Source organism: Lepidochelys kempii, chromosome 5, assembly GCF_965140285.1.
Source record: "Lepidochelys kempii isolate rLepKem1 chromosome 5, rLepKem1.hap1, whole genome shotgun sequence".
In the NCBI taxonomy this organism is placed as follows: domain Eukaryota; kingdom Metazoa; phylum Chordata; order Testudines; family Cheloniidae; genus Lepidochelys; species Lepidochelys kempii.
The window spans coordinates 2,199,728-2,214,688 of record NC_136384.1 but is presented as its reverse complement, the minus strand read 5'-3'; the positions used below and the strand labels follow the sequence as shown (position 1 = coordinate 2,214,688).

Sequence of the window (14,961 nt, the reverse complement as noted above, 5' to 3'; positions counted from 1 at the left end):
CAAAGTATTCGGGTACATCACTCATGAAAAGTTATACAGAGTCTTGGATTCATAGAATATCAGGGTTGGAAGGGACCTCAGGAGGTCATCTAGTCCAACCCCCTGCTCAAAGTAGGACCAATCCCCAACTAAATCATCCCAGCCAGGGCTTTATCAAGCCTGACCTTAAAAACCTCTAAGGAAAGAGATAGATAAGGAGGATTTGTGGCACCTTAGAGACTAACAAATTTATTTGAGCATAAGCTTTCATGAGCTACAGCTCACTTCATTGGATGCAAACAGATTCCACCACCTCCCTAGGTAACCCATTCCCATGCTTCACCACCCTCCTAGTGAAAAAGTTTTTCCTAATATGCAACCTAAACCTCCCCCACTGCAACTTGAGACCATTGCTCCTTGTTCTCTCATCTGGTACCACTGAGAACAGCCGAGCTCCATCCTCTTTGGAACCCCCTTTCAGGTAGTTGAAAGCCGCTATCAAATCCCCCCTCATTCTTCTTTTGTGCAGACTAAACAATCCCAGTTCCCTCAGCCTTTCCTCATATATCGTGTGCTCCAGCCCCCTAATAATTTTTGTTGCCCTCTGCTGGACTCTTTCCAATTTTTCCACATCCTTCTTGTAGTGTGGGGCCCAAAACTGGACACAGATGAGGCCTCACCAATGCCGAATAGAGGGGAAGGATCACATCTCTTGATCTGTTGGTCATGCTCCTACTTATACAGTCCAAAATGCCGTTAGCCTTCTTGGCAAGAAGGGCACACTGTTGACTTATATCCAGCTTCTCGTCCACTCTAACCCCTAGGTCCTTTCCTGCAGAACTGCTGCCTAGCCACTCGGTCCTTCGTCTGTAGCAGTGCGTGGAATTCTTCTGTCCTAAGTGCAGGACTCTGCACTTGTCCTTGTTGAACCTCATCAGATTTCTTTTGGCCCAATCCTCTAATTTGTCTAGGTCCCTCTGTATCCTATCCCTACCCTCTAGCTTATCTACCACTCCTCCCAGTTTAGTGTCATCTGCAAACTTGCTGAGAGTGCAATCCATGCCAACCTCCAGATCATTAATGAAGATATTGAACAAAGCTGGCCCCAGGACTGACCCTTGGGGCACTCCACTTGACACTGGCTGCCAACTAGACATGGAGCCATTGATCACTATCCATTGAGCCAGACGATCTAGCCAGCTTTCTATCCACCTTATAGTCCATTCATCCAGCCCATACTACTTTAACTTGCTGACAAGAATACTGTGGGAGACCATATCAAAAGCTTAATTAAAACTATCTTTAGTTTGCTTTTTTTCCACAAAAAGCATTTTATAAAAAAAAAAATCATTGTTTTTTATCCACACTTCTTTCCCCCAAGGAAAGGCTCCCTTAACAGCAAAGTGTACCACATTGACCTGTCCAAAAAAGTATTCTCAAATAGCAGAACAAATCAAAGGTGCTTCTTTGGCTGATAAAACTAGTTAGTGTTTTTAGTATTTTTTGTAGCTCTAAAACTCCTTGTAAAAGGCAGCAGTTCAGCTTCTGGCAGCATTATATGTGGGGTATTTGAGATTAGATTTTTTTTTTCCCCAGACAGAGCATTTCTACTTTGGTCTTTGGAAGCATTTTCTAGTTCGGAAGTAGCTTTTTAAACTGCTGGACATCACAGAGAAAGCAAAAACTGCTTTCTCTTTGCAAATATGAATGTTGGTTACTTTCTTCCTAGCCCTGAAACAGCATTAAAGCTTTAGATTTTAAGTCAGAAAGAAAAATAACTTTGATGTGAAATAACGTTTCTTGGTTTGTCTGTTCTCTGGTTTGGAATGATCCTTACTCTAACCAGTAGATGGAGAAAGGGAGACACAGTTGAAGCCATCAAAGCAGTTCCTTTGCCTGAAATTCCTCCCTAAGATGGTTCACTGATTAGTGCCTCAAAATTTTGAACAGAAGTTGGCTGGGGTTTTGCACTTGATTTCTTGATCTGTACATTGAAGTTAAGTAGAGAGCTTTGTTTGGGATTCAATTCTCCAGTTTGGGGCAAGTACCAAGATACTTTCAACAAGCTAATAATTTGTATGACAGCACTGACAGAGCAGGAAGTTACATTTGTGTATGTGTAAGCACTCAGTTTTAAAAAATACCACCTATACCTCATTCAAATGCTAGTCTGAACACTGAACTCAAAGCCTGCCTGTCCTGGGTCAAGAACCTAAGATGTGGAACTAAAAGGGAAAGCTGGATATTAACAGGTGTCCGCTTACTTTGCTGCAGGCATAGGGTTTACTTTTGTTTCAAGAGTATTTTTGTTTTTGTAGCCTGTTTCCACCTGAGAGTGTCTCAGAGGACCCTTAAGTTTGCAGTCCCCAGTTGTACAATTATTGATCTGTATCTGGGTGATGAATAAGTCAGTGAATAATTCACGAGACTCTTTAGCCTGGTGGCAATCGAGGGACAATTAACTATTTATAAGCCTTCCAAATTCCTTTGACCAACATTGTGTGGATGCACTCTGCCAAGCAAAAGGAGCTATGTTGCAGTGTATCATTCCCCTGAAATCTGGTCTCAGAAGAACTGCAGCTGTACAAAAATGCTCTGAAGACGAGCCCTGAATGTTGTGTCCCTTCAGAGCGCTCGTATTCCAACAGGGGGTCCCTGACGCAGACTGTAAGGCTTCCTTGCTGTTCACAAGAAGCAAGGTGCAGCCAATTTTTCCCTCCTGTGCTGGGAAGCCTAGTACAGGGCAATATTTCACAAAGCGTTCCTGAGTTGCTGTTTACCTCACAGGAAAGGTGACTATGACACCTGTAGGCTTCCTGTGTTGGTAGAGGACACAAAAGCGGTCCTTGGATTTAGGGGCTAGTGTTTAAACTCTCTCTCAAGTGGGCATGCTGGAGAGTGGTCTTAAACAAATTACTTACGCTGGGATGATACATCTGGAAGAGATGTACTGATGAGAGATGCTCCCTTTACCCATGGGGGAGGGAGGAAGTCCTTCCTATCTATACTTCTGGTAACAAAGGTCTTGACCAATCTCAGCATATGAAGGTTACATGTCCCTACTAGACCCCTGCTGGCTGAGAATCACATGACTGTTCCCTTCGTTAGGGATGGGAGTGGCTGATCCTTTCACACTGAGGGGGGGGACCGTAGAGAACCAGCCCAGGAATACAGAGAACCAAGTCACCTCTCTGTATTCCAGCCCAGGATCTCACTCAGTGTGCTGTCGTCATGTTTCCTTGTGGCTGTGTCAAGTCCACCGGATGGATATGTGACTGCCTTTGGAAAAAGGCTGTAGCCTACTGTTAAATGCCTGTAGCTTAAGTGAGGTTATATGTTCACTTGTGTGCAAATGGTTGCCACTTACAGTCAGAAGCTGAGTTTACAGCTACCGTCTAGTTTCCCCTTAAACGTTGCCTCTTCTCTTCTTCTTTTCTTTCAGTGAGATTAGTCGGCTGGACCTGGGCCTGATTGTTGAAGTATGGAACAAAGGGCTGATCTGGGACACGATGGTCGGGACTGTGTGGATTGCACTTAAGGCCATCCGGCAGTCTGATGAGGTTAGCTAGCACAGAACACTAATGTGAAAGTGCAGTGTCAAGGTTACTATGCCTCTAATGTAGCCACATGGTGCACATAACACCGTATGCCAATTATAGGTGCTCCTGAGAAACTTGGGGAAGTGTGTGGAAGGGGCCCTGTATTTTTGGATCACAGAGGCTGCTAGTAAGCCAAACAAAAATTGAATCTACTGTACATGCTTCTGAGGTCTCAGTTGTACAAATGTAAAAAGAGATCTAATTTTGTGAAGAACCTATAGCTTTGGTAGCTCTCATATAGACCTCTCAAAAACTGATGTTAGAATTGTAACACTCATGGGAAAAATTGTAAAAATATTACCTCATAGCATGCTAACAGCTGAAATCTCTCTCTATTCAAGGGGCTGTTATGGGCCACCCTTGTAACAAGCACTGTGACCTTCACCTGGTGGCATGAGGATTTTTCCTTAGGAGTTATACTTAATGCTAGAGGATACCTGCAGATTCCCTAAATAAAGCCACAAAACATTGTTTACTATGAGTAGTGTTGGCTGCGAAGTAACAGGGATTTCCTAAATTCTGAATCTCTTCTGTTAGCTACTCAAGTAACAAGTTCTGAAAGCAGGTCTAAACTTACTCATTTATTTTCGTAGCTCCAAGCCCAGTGTATGTGGACAGTATTTAAAAGAGAGAGATTTTACAGTGCTGGATATTATAGAGCCAGGAGATGGTAATTAACTTTGGCAGTAGGAGAAAATGGGCAAAAGGAGGTAGAGGGAACCCAGCCCAACAAACTTGTTTGTGCTAAATTGTCTTAGGAGCCCCAGTTCTCCTCAGTGATTGTTATTGAATACTCTATGCAAAATTCCCAACGGACGTGAGTAGGTTTGCTGCAGTTACATTTTAAATTCTCTCTTCCTTATCTTGGTATAAGCATTTAAATTATCCTGCAGAATTTGTGCAGCCAAAGCTCCAGGGGAAGTAGTCAGCAGTGGGGTATGGCAATCAGAAAACTGGGTTAATTTTTAGGAGTAAAGACTAGCAGGGTATATTGCTAATCTTACTAATCCTGTTGGGTTGTTCCTGGGCTCCTTATCAGCAAATGTCCAATGGAATTCATTATGTAAGGATGACTGCCAGGATAAAATATCATCAGACCTAGGGAATTGAGTTCATGGCTTTTAATTTATAGGAAGGACCTGGAGAGTGGTCTACGCTGGAGGCAGAAGTCGTAATGAAGCATGATGAGATCTGTGGGACCAAAAAGCCAACTCCCCATAAAATTTTGCTGGATACAAGATTCGAGTTACCTTTTGGTGAGTTGTATTTTGGTGGCTTAACTGGAATGCTATAATCTGAGGGATAAACATTTCAGTGGAGTTCTGTTTATATCATTGTCATTGTTTATATTACAATATATTAGAACATAGAACATATGTTGTGCTCTCAGCCTAACTGCAGATGAAATTTCATATATGACAGCTTCCTTGTTAAATCTTTTGTTACCTAGATGCTCAGCATAAATAAGAGGGATTTGAAGGTTTCTTTGTGCCATGAATCTTTAGCCTAGCGTGAGCTAAAGCTAGTAGTTGCTTTAGGTGTTTCAGGAGTGACACACAAGACACTTCATTTTGAAGCAGGGAGCACGTTTCAAACCACTTACCCGACAGTTTATTCATTCTAAATGGTGCAATAAATTGGAGAGCTGTGCAATTTATTTAATAAAGTACAAGTGCCATCTACAGCTCTCTGTTCATAAATAAAGTTGGATGTTTGTTTTGTTTGTATCCCAGCTTAATATCATCTACCCAACATCACAGGAATAACAGACTTCTATGGGAGCAGTTTTTCAGCTATATAGATGCATCTGGTTAAAAAAATACAGAACGTTCAAAATCAGCTAATTTAGAGCAAAAGCATCAGTCATAAAGAAATTACAGTATATCTACAGGGAAAAGTGAGATTAGAAAAGATTTAGTCATCTTAGTGGTCTGTATACACACAGGACTACGCTACTTCCTCCCCAACCCATAAGGGGCTGTTGGGAATGCTAAAGGCATAGGGACAACCTTAGCTCTTGCTTCCTTGGTTATCTGGTTGAACTTGCTAAGCGTTTTAAACTTGTTCATCAGTATAAGGTGACCTCTTCTATTCTAATGACAGGTTTCAGAGTAGCAGCCGTGTTAATCTGTATTCGCAAAAAGAAAAGGAGTACTAGTTCACGAAAGCTTATGCTCAAAGAAATTGGTTAGTCTCTAAGGTGCCACTAGTACTCCTTCTCTTCTATTCTAGTTGTTTGACTCCTTTGCAGTACTCCTGTTCTTTTCAGATGGACAGTTATTCCACCAGAACATTTTCAGTCAGCTTTAGATAACAGAGAAGATAGAAGTATGATGTGGAATCAGTGTCTTTGGCATCATTAACAGCAGGGAGAATCTTGATTTCTTGGTCCGTCTGAGATATTAGTGACTTACTGTAAATAAAAGGAAGTGAACACGTGACACTCTTGTGAAATAATTGGCTCTCAAACAAGAGGGAATTCAGCAGTATGACAATGACTAGATTTGGACAAATGCAGTTAAAAACTGTTCAACTTTTTAAGTGAATTGCCAGATTCACATTATGACCCCTTCTGTTGTCTTATTTGTGAATATTTAGGTGAATGAGCTTTTCAGAAGGATGTCTGCAGAAAGCCAAAGCATCAAGAATACTTGTATGAGTGGGTGCGTGAGATTCTGTGGCTTGCATTGTGCAGGAGGCCAGACTAGATGATCATAACGGTCCCTTCTGACCTTAGTATCTATGAGCTGTCTTCTGGGCTGAGTAGCATTGCACCATGATTCTGCAGATGGGCACTTGGACAACCATCTTCAGAATTGACCATCCTGCTGTAGAGCCAAGTTAAGCAGTATTCATCTTACATACCCCTTCCTATGGTGTAAGGAGGACTCAAGATTTGGCCTTGAGGCTCTAAGATCTGTGTCAAGATTCCATGTTCTGAAAACCTTACTGAGAGTGATTTTTGTGAGCGCAGATAGCTGAATGATGAGGTAGATCAGAATGAACATAATATTTTATAAATATAATAGACATTCCTTTTTAATTAAATAAAATTACCTTATGCTGGATACATAAGAAATTTTTTTTATCAAAGCATGTTTTGCATTTAAAACTGATTTATTAAGTTAAGTAAATAGTATTTATAGTTACTAAATTGAACTGATTGTCTCATCACCATGTTAGTTAAGATTCTAGAACTAGCAGATCTCATCCTTTCACACCTAGATTTTATTAGAGGTTTTTAAAGCCTGGATTGACAAAGCCTTGGCTGGGATGATTTAGCTGGACTCTTTTTCCAATTTTTCCACATCCTTCTTGTAGTGTGGGGCCCAAAACTGGACACAGTACTACAGATGAGGCCTCACCAGTGTCAAATAGAGGGGAACGATCACATCCCTCGATCTGCTGGCAATGCCCCTACTTATACATCCCAAAATGCCATTGGCCTTCTTGGCAACAAGGGCACACTGACTCATATCCAGCTTCTCGTCCACCGTAACCCCTAGGTCCTTTTCTGTAGAACTGCTGTTTAGCCATTCGGTCCCTAGTCTGTAGCGATGCATGGGATTCTTCTGTCCGAAGTGCAGGACTCTGCACTTCTCCTCGTTGAACCTCCTCAGATTTCTTTTGGCCCAATCCTCTAATTTGTCTAGGTCCCTCTGTATCCTGTCCCTACCCTCCAGCGTATCTACCTCTCCTCCCAGTTTAGTGTCATCTGCAAACTTGCTGAGGGTGCAATCTACACTATCCTCCAGATCATTTATGAAGGTATTGAAGAAAACCGGCCCCAGGACAGACCCTTGGGGCACTCCACTTGATACCAGCTGCCAATGAGACATGGAGCCATTGATCACTACCTGTTGAGTCTGACAATCTAGCCAGCTTTCTATCCACCTTGTAGTGCATCCATCCAGCCCATACTTCTTTAACTTGCTGGCGAGAATACTGTGGGAGACAGTGTCAAAAGCTCGGTGCTTTTGTGCAGAACACCTCTCCTGTTACATCCCTTCGCACAGCTCTGCATCCTCACACTCTCTTTCTACTTGAGTGCTGCTTTTCAGTTACCCACAGTGAATACACATAAGGACCAGCTGTTGAAGAAGAGAAGTTATTTACCTTTTGTAACTGGAGGGTCCTTGAGATGTACGGTCCCTATGTGTATTGCACTACCTACCCTTCTTCCCCTCTGCTGTGGCTCATTTTTGGATTTGTGGTGGAGAAGGAACTTGATGATCTCCTTGGTTGGAGGCTGAGGAGAACAAGGGCACATGAGTGTGCTGACAGTGCTTTCAAAATTCTCCAATTCTGGGTGCAGGGAGCACGTGCGCACCCACAATGGAATGCAGATAGGGGCCGTACATCTTGAAGAACCTCCAGTTACTACAAGCTGAGTAACTTTCTTTCTTGTCTTTTAACTTTGAATGTCCTAATCACTAAACTGAACTAAAAAGAAAAGGAGTACTTGTGGCACCTTAGAGACTAACCAATTTATTTGAGCATGAGCTTTCGTGAGCTACAGCTCACTTCATCAGATGTTTACCGTGGAAACTGCAGCAGACTTTATATACACACAGAAATCATGAAACAATACCTCCTCCCACCCCACTGTCCTGCTGGTAATAGCTTATCTAAAGTGATCAACAGGTGGGCCATTTCCAGCACAAATCCAGGTTTTCTCACCCTCCACCCCCCCACACAAATTCACTCTCCTGCTGGTGCTAGCCCATCCAAAGTGACAACTCTTTACATAATCAAGTCGGGCTATTTCCTGCATAGATCAAGGTTTTCTCACATCCCCCCCACCCCCATACACACACAAACTCACTCTCCTGCTGGTAATAGCTCATCTAAACTGACCATTCTCCAGGTTTAAATCCAAGTTAAACCAGAACATCTGGGGGGGGGGGGTAGGAAAAAACAAGAGGACACAGGCTACCTTGCATAATGACTTAGCCACTCCCAGTCTCTATTTAAGCCTAAATTAATAGTATCCAATTTGCAAATGAATTCCAATTCAGCAGTTTCTCGCTGGAGTCTGGATTTGAAGTTTTTTTGTTTTAAGATAGCGACCTTCATGTCTGTGATTGCGTGACCAGAGAGATTGAAGTGTTCTCCGACTGGTTTATGAATGTTATAATTCTTGACATCTGATTTGTGTCCATTTATTCTTTTACGTAGAGACTGTCCAGTTTGACCAATGTACATGGCAGAGGGGCATTGCTGGCACATGATGGCATAGATCACATTGGTGGATGTGCAGGTGAACGAGCCTCTGATAGTGTGGCTGATGTTATTAGGCCCTGTGATGGTGTCCCCTGAATAGATATGTGGGCACAATTGGCAACGGGCTTTGTTGCAAGGATAAGTTCCTGGGTTAGTGGTTCTGTTGTGTGGTATGTGGTTGTTGGTGAGTATTTGCTTCAGGTTGCGGGGCTGTCTGTAGGCAAGGACTGGCCTGTCTCCCAAGACTTGTGAGAGTGTTGGGTCATCCTTTAGGATAGGTTGTAGATCCTTAATAATGCGTTGGAGGGGTTTTAGTTGGGGGCTGAAGGTGACGGCTAGTGGCGTTCTGTTATTTTCTTTGTTAGGCCTGTCCTGTAGTAGGTAACTTCTGGGAACTCTTCTGGCTCTATCAATCTGTTTCTTTACTTCTGCAGGTGGGTATTGTAGTTGTAAGAAAGCTTTCACCCTGACCACACCACACGATCCATCGTCTACAGCCAAGCTCTACGATACAACCGCATTTGCTCCAACCCCTCAGACAGAGACAAACACCTACAAGATCTCTGTCAAGCTTTCTTACAACTACAATACCCACCTGCAGAAGTAAAGAAACAGATTGATAGAGCCAGAAGAGTTCCCAGAAGTTACCTACTACAGGACAGGCCTAACAAAGAAAATAACAGAACGCCACTAGCCGTCACCTTCAGCCCCCAACTAAAACCCCTCCAACGCATTATTAAGGATCTACAACCTATCCTAAAGGATGACCCAACACTCTCACAAGTCTTGGGAGACAGGCCAGTCCTTGCCTACAGACAGCCCCGCAACCTGAAGCAAATACTCACCAACAACCACATACCACACAACAGAACCACTAACCCAGGAACTTATCCTTGCAACAAAGCCCGTTGCCAATTGTGCCCACATATCTATTCAGGGGACACCATCACAGGGCCTAATAACATCAGCCACACTATCAGAGGCTCGTTCACCTGCACATCCACCAATGTGATCTATGCCATCATGTGCCAGCAATGCCCCTCTGCCATGTACATTGGTCAAACTGGACAGTCTCTACGTAAAAGAATAAATGGACACAAATCAGATGTCAAGAATTATAACATTCATAAACCAGTCGGAGAACACTTCAATCTCTCTGGTCACGCAATCACAGACATGAAGGTCGCTATCTTAAAACAAAAAAACTTCAAATCCAGACTCCAGCGAGAAACTGCTGAATTGGAATTCATTTGCAAATTGGATACTATTAATTTAGGCTTAAATAGAGACTGGGAGTGGCTAAGTCATTATGCAAGGTAGCCTGTGTCCTCTTGTTTTTTCCTACCCCCCCCCCAGATGTTCTGGTTTAACTTGGATTTAAACCTGGAGAATGGTCAGTTTAGATGAGCTATTACCAGCAGGAGAGTGAGTTTGTGTGTGTATGGGGGTGGGGGGGATGTGAGAAAACCTTGATCTATGCAGGAAATAGCCCGACTTGATTATGTAAAGAGTTGTCACTTTGGATGGGCTAGCACCAGCAGGAGAGTGAATTTGTGTGGGGGGGTGGAGGGTGAGAAAACCTGGATTTGTGCTGGAAATGGCCCACCTGTTGATCACTTTAGATAAGCTATTACCAGCAGGACAGTGGGGTGGGAGGAGGTATTGTTTCATGATTTCTGTGTGTATATAAAGTCTGCTGCAGTTTCCACGGTAAACATCTGATGAAGTGAGCTGTAGCTCACGAAAGCTCATGCTCAAATAAATTGGTTAGTCTCTAAGGTGCCACAAGTACTCCTTTTCTTTTTGCGAATACAGACTAACACGGCTGTTCCTCTGTAAACTGAACTAGTTACATAAACTCTGCAACTGCAGAAGAGGCTGCTGTTGTAAAAATCAGAAATAGCTCTTCAACAACTTGATTCTTAGGTAGTGGCTTGGCTAGTGGTGTCTACCAGTTTCGCTTTCTTTAAAACTTTGGCAGCAAACTTAATGCATAATGTTTTATTTAATTTAAATGATTCTAATAGATCAGAGTAAGTTTAGGCCTTAACACAGGGTGTCATAATTCATAGGATCATGGATTCTAAGGCCAGAAGGGACTACTGTGATCATCTAGTCTGACCTCCGGTAGAACACAGGCCAGAGAACTTCTCGAAAGTAATTTCAGGATCAGATCTTTTAGAAAAACATCCAATCTTGATTTTAAAATGGTCAGTGATGGAGAGTCCACCACAATTTTAACTTTAAATAAGCTTATATTAAAAAAAAAAACAACAGACCCTATAATTATTTTAAATAAAATCCAATTTAAATAAAAAAAATCCAATTTTTGTAATTCAAAAAATTAGTTTTTATATGCCATTGAACTCATTGACATAATTCAACTCTTTATCCTATGAGTGAACTGCTCATTTACCTGGAGTAGAGGGATTGATTTTGGGGGGCCTTGTATTTGTCTTTATCGTGATCATTTTGCTTGCATATTGCATCACTTCTCCATGCATTAGACTGTGATCTCTTTCTCTGTGTTGGCAAAGTGTCTGGTGGAATTTAGACACTACTGCAATATAGATGATCACCTTAAACTTTAGGGGATATGTTAGTTTCTTTCTATATTACTAATGAAGCAAGACTATCTACAGAAGCTTGCTCGTTCTGCATTGCAAAAATTCCATCCTCATCTTGTATGAGTGTAAAGTAAAAATTCCTCATGTAAAGTGCTGATTTCTTTTTACAGTCAGTAAAGCAGTCACCTTAAAGACCTTTATATAGTAGAACAGACTTCTGTGTTTGATAAATGCAAAGTCCTTTATGTCTTAAATGTGATTTCGCCCGCCCACCCCATTCCTATATTCTCATCAAGAATTGAAAGCAGCACATTGCTTTTCTTGCTGTTCTTTAAAAACACATTGCCCAGTATATGAGCACAACATAAATTTCTGAGGAGCAGGGGTTATAACAGAAAAGTGAGAAAGTTAAGTGAATTACAATTCTTTTTTGACTTTAAAAATGTGTAAGATCCCTTTTAAGTCAGTTGACATTTTAAAAAGTGAAATACTTGTTCCTTCATTTAACCTGCCAACTCCTGAGTTCAGAGAGTCTCTGAACCACTTGATGTCTCCAAGCAGCTACAGCAGCACTCTGTGCTCTCTTAAGTGGTGTGGTGCAGTCAGCTGTTGCAGGGTAATTATTAATTTAGGTTTTGTCAAGTACATTACATGAAAATCCATTCTCCTTCCGTTACCTTATTTCATTTGTTTGTATTTCTTCCAAGAATGCTTACATCATAGTTAAGTTTTAGAGAAAACCTGTGGAGACACAAATTAAATTTGTTCTCTGTTCTCTGTATCATGTCTGGGTCACCCATTCGGTGTTATGGAAATGTTTTTTCTTGAAGACTTTGCAGAACCCCAGAAGGAACACTTCTTTAACAAGCAAAAGATGTTGTTTTTTTTCTTGCTGCTAAGCTTAAGGTATTCTCCTTGGCTTTCACCTCCGCCACCTTGAGAAGGCTTTAGGGTTCATTGCCCTACATCCTGAGTAAAAACTTTTGGTCATGGTTCAGCTGCTAATAGTCTCTGTACTTCAGTTTCTCTGTCTATCATCCGATGAAGCTCTCAAAAGCTTATGCTCAAATAAATGTGTTAGTCTCTAGGGTGCCACAAGTCCTCCTTCTCTTTCTATCATGTCGATGAAGCAACATTTCCGTGCTTCTCTCTGTTCAGACAGACACTCTGCTCCCTTTTTTTTCTTTTTAGTCTTTCCTTTCAGGCGCCTAACGTCTGTGGGTTGGTCTGCTAGCCCATTGCTGTAGTTGCCTAGCAATAGCTTATGGCTTACAGAGTCCAAGGGTTCGCTGTCCTTAAGAGTGAGATTTACAGCCCCAAAGAGGTGAGATTCAAGGCTGAGTGAGACTTTTCAGGTGCTGTTAGGTCATAGCTAAAGTCAGGGACTCTCCTCTTTAGTCCTTGGCAACATCCAACAGTCCAGGTTTTTAATCAAGCCAGCACTTAATAGTTTTAAAATGTGCATTGCTTAATATTGCATATGAAACACTTAAATGTCCTACTTCATACTAAAGTCTAAGACATGTGAGAATTCTATATGCCATGCAAACCAGTGGATTTTAAGAAAAACAATTATTTGCTGGTTGGAACAAAAACCTGGATGGGTAGAGATCTCTGAGGACCAGAATTGTTATTACCTGATTAGGCACACAGTCAGTGGACAAAACGAGTAACATTAAAAAAACCCTTGCTTTTATATAAACTTAAAAAAGAAAACTTTTGTCAATACAACAGTGTGTTTATTTTGCATATAACCATGTGCCCTTGTTGCCAAGAAGGCTGTCACGGCTGAATCCCCACTCTGTCACTTGAGTACAGAAGGTGGGGGCCCACAAGGATTTTAAAAATTAATACTTTCCACTCCAGGCTTGTATTAAGCTCCCAATGCTTATCTCTGACCTTGGCTTGCCACTAAATGTTGCCACCACACAAATGCAAAAAAAACCCTCCTTGGACCGAGGAAGGAGCACTTGGGAATTCCTCCCTGTGGGGTACCCTTAAGCCCTTTCTCCACCCCTCCAAGGAAGAGCTGAGAAAGAAAACAAAGGAAATTAGCTGTTACTACCAGCTAATCAAACAACATGCAAACCTCTCAAGACCCCAAAAATCCAATCCTGTTCTTAAAAAGCATGTATTTTCTTCCTTTTTGTTTTTAATAAAATTTATCTGGAACTCAGGCTTTTGCTAGATTTTAAAAGAGCAATTCCAAAAATTAAGCATCCAAAATAGCTTTCTTGGGGATTAGTTTAAAGGTTACAAGCAAACAAAAGCATCTGGGGTTAGCACAGAGGCGTTCACAAGCCTTAAAAATAAATGGAAATAAACCTAATTGCATCTTCCTAAACATTCCTAATTTACTTACGTATTTGGGTTGTTAAAAGTAGTTCTAGATATGATCTGATGGTTTTCGTATCTGGTTCAAACTTTACACAGCATTCCTGCTGCCTGTCTCTTTTGCCCAGAGAGAACAACAGACAAAGGGAAAGTTTATTTCCCAATTTAAAAAAGTTCTACCTTCCCATTGGCTCTTTTGGTCAGGTGCCCGCTTCCTTTTTTTTACCTGGGGGACTTTTAACCCTTTACAAGTAAAGCAAGCAGAGAACAGCTACCAACAAGGATTTTAGAGCTAACTGGTTGGCTGGGTGTCGATCAAAGGGAGCTACCCTCGCTTCATTTATCACAAAGGTTAACAGCATATTAGGCTGCATTAGTAGGAGCATTGCCAGCAGATCAAGGGAAGTGATTATTCCCCTCTATTTGTCACTGGTGAAGCCACATCTGGAGTATTGCGTCCAGGTTGGTCCTGCTTTGAGCAGGGGGTTAGACTAGATGGCCTCCTGAAGTCTCTTCCAACCCTAATCTTCTATGATAGCTGATTTCTACATCAACTGGTAATCAACAAACTCCTCTTGCAGCTTCTTTATCTCAGGTGGAGAGAGACTGAACATGTGCTGGTATCGTCTAATGAAGTGCAACCTGTTCAAAAGTGCAGGGATTCTCAAACTATTTGTGCTGGGACCCCCTTTGAAAATATTTCAGGTGATGACCATCCCCCACCCCCCAAAAGTGTTAGCAAATTATTGTACAGACTCATAAGTGCACTAAAAGAAGCATGTTGTTATGATCCCTGCAGTCAAAGGCACTGAAGCCTTTCAAAAAGTGTAAAGCAACATTTCTCAGGAATAAATATGTGGACTTTAAGGAATACATTTTTGCGGGGCGGGGGGAAGGCAACAGGACACAGTTACAGGAGCTGGAAGCCTTTTCCAGTGATTTTGGTAATCATCGTAGTGTTGTCCAAGGGTTGTGGCTTTATACACAACTGTAGACAAACAAGTATCTGGACTCTTAATGTGAGGGGTGCTGCTGTTTTGAAGCCACACTTCTTTTGAATTGTGGCTTCAGGGAACTGAGGGGGAAGACCCTTAAATTGTCCTCTACATTTAGTTTTGCCCAGTGTTGTTCTTTAAGCAAGTCAAAGCTGAAAACCCAGATTCACGTAAGTAAGTAGTTGCAAATGGGAGAAGCAGTTTACTTGCTGCAGTTGGGATTTGGGGATAGTTTGCTTCGAGGCGAAACCTAGAAGTCAGCCA

The 14,961-nt window shown here is 41.9% G+C and overlaps 1 protein-coding gene across 8 annotated transcripts in view; it reads left to right on the top strand.

Moving 5' to 3' along the window:
- The window catches only part of UNC13B (unc-13 homolog B), a 390,473-nt gene that overhangs the window by 71,518 nt on the left and 303,994 nt on the right, over positions 1-14,961 (top strand). For all 8 annotated transcript variants that reach the window (XM_073343305.2, XM_073343304.2, XM_073343298.2 and 5 more), the window contains exons 4-5: positions 3,422-3,539; positions 4,711-4,834. In XM_073343305.2, the coding sequence (XP_073199406.1) occupies positions 3,422-3,539; positions 4,711-4,834 (242 nt within the window). The remainder of the gene's footprint in view (positions 1-3,421; positions 3,540-4,710; positions 4,835-14,961) is intronic.